The 6,727-nt window shown below is 43.5% G+C and overlaps 1 protein-coding gene across 1 annotated transcript in view; it reads left to right on the forward strand.

Annotated features, from left to right (window-relative positions):
- NHSL1 (NHS like 1) overlaps nt 1-6,727 on the forward strand; it is a 119,276-nt gene that overhangs the window by 66,960 nt on the left and 45,589 nt on the right. Inside the window, exon 2 of the mRNA XM_015572058.1 lies at nt 2,415-2,567. Coding sequence (XP_015427544.1) covers nt 2,415-2,567 — 153 coding nt within the window. The remainder of the gene's footprint in view (nt 1-2,414; nt 2,568-6,727) is intronic.

The following is a 6,727-nucleotide window of genomic DNA, read 5'->3' on the forward strand; positions in this document are numbered from 1 at the left end:
CACTGGGGTGCCTGGCCAGTCTGGGTGAGGGGCTGAGGGCTGTTTTCAGGCTGGGGGTGACTGAAGCTCCCAACCGCTCCTTTTTTTCTTTTTCTTTTTTTATTCTGGGCCAGCTTTAGCTCTGGCTCCAGCTTGGAGGCCTCTGATGCTGAAAACAGGTATCTGGTTTGTTTGGGTTCTGTAATCGAAACACTGTATCAACTCCAGCTCTGAGATCCCGGCTGGCTGAAAGCAGGTTTCTGGGGTTTTGTTTAGCCTCTATATTTGTAACAATGTTTCAAACTGCAAGCTCAGAGGCCAGCAAGGCAGGCGGGGAACATTGGTTTCCTCCGTCACTGAAGCAAGCAAATCTCATGTTAGCTTCAAGCCGCCATCTTGGCTGGCAGTTAATTTGCATATCTCCCTGATTAGCCAATGGGAAGGGTAGCGGATGTATTGCCAATTACCAGGTTTCTCTTTTATTAGATAGGACTAGTAGCCCATTGAGAGATATTGCATGCAGTAGGCTGCCCACCACTTCCAAGGGAGCCAGTAGGAACCGCAGTGCGCCGCCAGGAGCCGTGCTGTTTCCGCGGGAGTTGGCCCCACTGTCTCTTCTCTGGGACTGCGGTCGGCCAGGGAGGCTGCAGGCCGGCCCCCCTGTCCCTATCCGTGTCTGCTCTGGCTCTGTGGGTGGGGGTGGGGGGCACCCGGGGCTCCCAGCCCCCTGTCTCTGTCTCCCTTTCGGCTCCAGGCTTCACCTGTACATGCAACCCCCTCCTGTCTGTTCATGACCTGTTACAGCGTCCTGGCCTAATTTGCATATTTCCTCTTTTTTTAATATATAGATGTAGTAGCTGTGCTATGGGGTCCACTGTGTTAACTTTAAATATGTTCAAATAGAAAGTTGAATAGTTCATGCATGCCTGCTCATTTTATTTTGAGAATCGGTTTTATGGTTTAGTTACCAGAGATGTGGGTGTGCCCAGTGTGCACTCTGTAGCATCGGTCAGGCTTAGGGAAGACTTGCCCCTGCCTCACGATTCTAGTATCTGCTGATTTTACAGGTGTCATACTTGTCACCACCTGCAGATGACTCAGCACAGGGTTTTTCTCTTGTACTTCTCTGGTTTATTCTATGCTTGGCTTGTGGTGGCAGATATATGGAAAGTACTTAAAATTTTTAATGCTCTCTGGCTGGTGTGGCTCAGTTGGTTGGGTGGCGTCCCGTGTGCATCAAAGGGTTGCTGGCTTGATCCCTGGTGGGGGGCATGCAGGAGGCAGCCAGTCTATGTTTCACGCTCATATTGATGTTTTTCTCTCTTCCTCACCTTCTCTCTAAAAACCTTTATAAAAATTGTTGGTGAATTTGTTTGGTGCTCCACTGGTATGCTATTTTAGGTTGTGTTGTCGGGGAAAGTGAAATAGACAAAGAGGTCTCAAGCCCTAGGGGGGAATAAAGAAAAATTATTGTAGAGATTTAGCATTCTCTCATGATTACCTATCATTCCCCCTCCTAATATTTTAATCTCTCTTTTTTAAAAATACATTTCTTTATTGATTTCAGAGAGGAAGGGAGGAGAGAGATATAGAAACATCAATGATGATAGAATCATTGATCAGCTGCCTCCTGCACATCCCCACTGGGGATCGAGCCCGCAGCCCAGGCATGTGCTCTTGGCCGGAATCAAACCTGGGACCCTTCAGTCCGCAGGCTGACGCTCTGTCCACTGAGCCAAGCTGGCTAGGGCTTTAATCTCTTTTATGCTGGAAAAATTCAGTTGAATTGGATTGTGTTGGGAAAAGTAAATTACATGGAACTTGAAAAAACATTTTAATATAAAAGTATTTCATGAAAGCAAGAAATACAAAGAAAATTTTGTAGCACAAATTGATTTCTACTATTAAATATGCTATTTAAATGAATTACATTGACTGCTTATGCTTAATTTTTAAATTCAATTGAGTTTATAACTGGTGTTTTAAAATAATGCTTAAGGGAGGAAATATTTTGTCTCAACTTCTCAGTAGGAAATTTGTTTCTCTTCTGATACTCTAACGTTTACTGAGCAATTGCTCTGTATAATTGAATAGCAGATGCCTGTCATGGTGGACTTAGGTAGGAATTGGAGGTCTCTATCCGTTCTGTCAGTCATTTTCTAACGTCGGCTTAGATGGAGGGTCTAAAATGCTAGGAAGCAATTAATTGAGTAAACAGTTCTACCAAAACATGATGGACAGTTTCACCAGTTCCTTTAGAGACGAACACTGTGGGAAGGACCCCTGGAGTCTAACTTAGAATTTGCTCCATTTCCCTCTCGCTGGCCCTTAACCCAGGGATGTGTTGGGCACCAAGAACCCATCTTGATGCAGTGCATGTAGAGCCAGTGAAACTTAATTTGACAGCTGGGTTGATTGTAACTCTCTTTCTACAGCGGTTTCCAACCTAGATGAGGAGAACAGATGGACAGTCCACTACACTGCTCCCTGGCACCAGCAAGAGAACGTGTTCCTTCCCACCACGAGGCCCCCCTGCGTGGAAGACCTGCACCGCCAAGCCAAGCTCAACCTCAAATCAGTGCTGAGGGGTAAGATCCCAGCTGCAAGCTTGTTCAATAGAATTGAAAGCATAAGTTTGATGTTATTTGTAAAAGACCTTTTTATAATGAACATAGAGTATGTGTGAGATGTCATAATACTCTCAACCTGTGTGCCTAATATGTTCTGGATTCTGTAGAAACCTGCCTCTCACAGATATGTCCTCAAAGAATCCACACCAGTTTATTTATTTTTTAAATATGTTTTTATTGACTTTAGGAAGAGGAAGGATACAGAAAAAGTGTCTTCCTATATGTAGTTTAAAATTCTCATTTTCACTTCAACTTAGTGTTGGTGGTAAGGGGTGTGACTGTGTGACGAAGAGGCCTTCCTAAAGGTGGTAAAGAAGGAAGTTCTTTAACAGAGCAAGGGAGTAACTTTTAAGATTTAGAAACTTTTTTAAAAACAGCAAGCCAATGTTCTTATTCTACTAGATGCTGGTTTACCAGTTTTCTCTTACCATGCAATTTTAGGACAAAATTATACTAAAAAAATTCTGTTGTTTATCTAAAATTTAATTTAACAGAATGTCCTGTATTTTATCTTTTTGTGAAAGATTTAAACCTGGGAGAAATACTGTCATTGATTCCAGGAAAACCCAGCATCAGGACCCCCTCTAATTTTTATGATAATTTTTTCATGTATATCGGTCATTTATTAATTCACTTGTTAATGTGCTGTTACCATGACTACTAATTACTAGGCAACATTCATTCAACACTTAAGTATATGCCAAGTACCAGTCTAAGCCCATTACAAGTATTATCTCATTTAATCCTCACAATAATTACTGTGCCAGTTTGAATATGAAAAAAAAAAATGGAGACACAAAGATTAGAAACTTTCCCACCATCTCAAAGTTAGTGGTAGAATTAGGACTTAAACTTGGACAGTCTCAGGCTGCAGGGCTCATATTCGATTCACTCGATTGCCTTGAACAACCATTTGTTAGAAATCTGTTATTCTGGTGGAAGCGAAGAATACAAAGTCAGGGTCTTGGCTCTCAAGGAACTTATACTTTTACTTACAGTGCAAATCACAATGTGAAAAATACTCGAGATGGGCCATACGGGAGCTAGAGAAGGCGGATAATTTCTGCTTAGAGTGAGAAGGAATAGCTATCAAAGGACTCACAGTAGATTTGGAATTCTGAACAGAACTATGTAGACCAGGGGTCCTCAAACTACGGCCCGCGGTCCACATGCAAATACAAATATTGTATTTGTTCCCGTTTTGTTTTTTTACTTCAAAATAAGATATGTGCAGTGTGCATAGGAATTTGTTCATAGTTTTTTGTTTTGTTTTGTTTTTAAATATATTTTATTGATTTTTTACAGAGAGGAAGGGAGAGAGATAGAGAGTTAGAAACATCGATGAGAGAGAAACATCGATCAGCTGCCTCCTGCACAACTCCTACTGGGGATGTGCTCGCAACCCAGGTACATGCCCTTGACTGGAATCGAACCTGGAACCTTTCAGTCCGCAGGCCGACACTCTATCCACTGAGCCAAACCGGTTTTGGCCATAGTTTTTTTTTTAAATATAGTCCGGCCCTCCAACGGTCTAAGGGACAGTGAACTGGCCCCCTGTTTAAAAAGTTTGAGGACCCTTGATGTAGACCATAGATCAGAGCCCTGTTTTGTTCCTTTAATCCTTTAGATTAAAGAAACTTAGATGATCTCCTATGTATCTTATTACTCTATCTATGTCTTACACTCTTGGCATTCAGCTGTCCAGAAATGGACATTATTGGCTTCCTTTTCTCATATACTTAGTGACTGCAAGCCTAAAGGAAAAAAATGGCATTAGTCAGGCTCCTCTGTGTGGCCTTGGAGTTGTACCTTGACTTTTGCCTTCCTTGGTGTTGGTTGCGTAATACACCTAAATCCAGCCACAGTTTCTTCTAGATCCTTTCTGTTCCTAGTCATTGTCTTTCATAAATTTTGACAAGGAGCCTGTCTACTTCTGGCTTACCTTCCTCCCAAATAATGAGTATGAGGATTAAATGGTACTGTGCCCAGGACCAGCCCCTGATGCAGGGCCATTGTTAAGTTCCTCTTCTCTGCCCACCTGCCTGTGGAGAATGCTTTCAGAAGGGCAAGTGTGAGTTGGAATATTCAGGCCCAGCTTTTTTTGAACACTCTCCAGGAAACTGTGCTTCCCTGCCTCTTCTGTGTATTTTCAAGTACCAGCTCAGAGCTTCTCTGTCCTTCCCTTAGAAAATTAAACATCTAGATTTTTCTTTTCTTTTTGACTATTCAGTAGATTCAAATGAAATGTCATCACCACTGATTTTGCTTATATGTGGATTTAATTTTGAAAAGATAAATGCTTTAATAATTGCTTTAATGCCCTAAAATGATTCATTGAAGGGATTTACCATTAATATAGTCAATAACTTTGGAAAATTGTTAGAGTTCAACTTTTTAAAAAAATCCTTACCAGAGGACAAACTTTTCTTAATGGAGAGAGAGAGAGAGAGAGAGAGAGAGAGAGAGAGAGAGAGAGAGAGAGAGAGAGAGAGAGAGAGAGAGAGAGAGAGAGAGAGAGAGAGAGAGAGAGAGAGAGAGAGAGAGGAGAGAGAGAGAAAGAGAGAAAGAGAAAAAGAAACATTGATGTGAAAGAGAAACAGTGATTGGTTGCCTCTCATACATGCCCCAAACAGGGATCGGACCCTCAATCCGGGTATGTAACCTGGCTGGAATCAAACCTGCAAAATTTTGGTGTGTGGGATGATGCTCCAACCAAGCTGAACTTTTAAAGTCTATATTTAAATACTCCTTAAGACGTTGTAGATAAATAATAACTTTAAGAACAGTGGTTGGCAAAGATGAAATAAGAAAGAGCATCTGAGTTCTGTTTTCTTCATTTATTTACTTTTAATCACATGTACAGGACTTCAGGTACCACTTTCCCATCACCAAGTTAGCAGCCTGAGATAAACAGAAAATGAGTGCAGAGTACTTACTGCCTCATTATCACTGAGGATTACAAAGAAAAAATACAGCCCCTGAATATATGATACTATTAAGGTATGATCGTACATAATAAAAGGCTAATATGCAAATAGACTGAACGGTGGAACAACCGAACAACCGGTCACTATGATGTGTGCTGACCACCAGGGGGCGTATGCGGGACATGGTGGGCGTTGGCCATGGTGGGATAGTGGAGCAGGTGAGCGGGGGCACCAGACCAAGGCAGGGCTCTGGTTGCTGTCATCGGGGTGAGCCTCTAGTGGTTACTGAAAATTTTTTGTTCCCACACGCCGCGATCCCGCCTGGAGCTCGTACCTGCTGTCGGCGTTGGCCTTGCTCACACCTTCTGTTGGCTCCAGAGCTGCCGCTCACACCTATTGCCAGCGCCGGCCCTGCTCGCACCTGCTGCCGGTGCCCGGCGCTAGTCCCATTCACTTGGTGCCATCAGCGGGTACGAGCTGCGGCTGCCAGCCCTGATTGCCCCTGAGGGCTTCTCCACCTCCCCCTGTTCCTGAGGGGTGATTGGGGCAGCAGCCACTGCTCCCACCCACTGATGGCATACCTGCTGCTCCATGCTGTCAGTGGATGTGAGCGGGGCTAGCACCGTCAGTGCATGGGAACAGCAGCGGCAGGAGTGAGGCTGCTGGCAGACAGGGGCCCAAGGCTGCAGCAGGAGGGGCCGGGCTGGGGTATGGAGGATGGGCCAAGACCCACCTCTGTGCCCGCCACAGCCTCACGGCCCACAGTTCCTTTCAAGGTGCATGAATTCGTGCACAGGGCCCCTAGTGTTATATAAAGTTATTAGTCTACCGTATTTGCCGGCGTATAAGACGACCCCCTAACATTTCCACTCAAAATACAGAGTTTGTTATATACTCGCCGTATAAGACTACCCCCTCTTCCGCACACCTTCCACACACCAAATAAAAGGTAAAACAATATCAGATTTGATTTTAACATTTTAATTTATATTCAAATGCTTATGACATGCAGGAAAACTGTCACAAGGCTGTATGTAATCAAACATATACATAAAACAGTGCAAGTTTATTACCGGTAAACATACCGGTAATTCACTAAAGAAAACACACTCTATAGACTGGTACCGTAGATGCTTCTCAGGAACACAGGCAAGCAGCCCACAACCTAGAGGGACTGTCAATGATAGAAGA

This window comes from Myotis davidii, unplaced genomic scaffold, assembly GCF_000327345.1.
Source record: "Myotis davidii unplaced genomic scaffold, ASM32734v1 scaffold266, whole genome shotgun sequence".
NCBI classification, from domain to species: Eukaryota; Metazoa; Chordata; class Mammalia; order Chiroptera; family Vespertilionidae; genus Myotis; species Myotis davidii.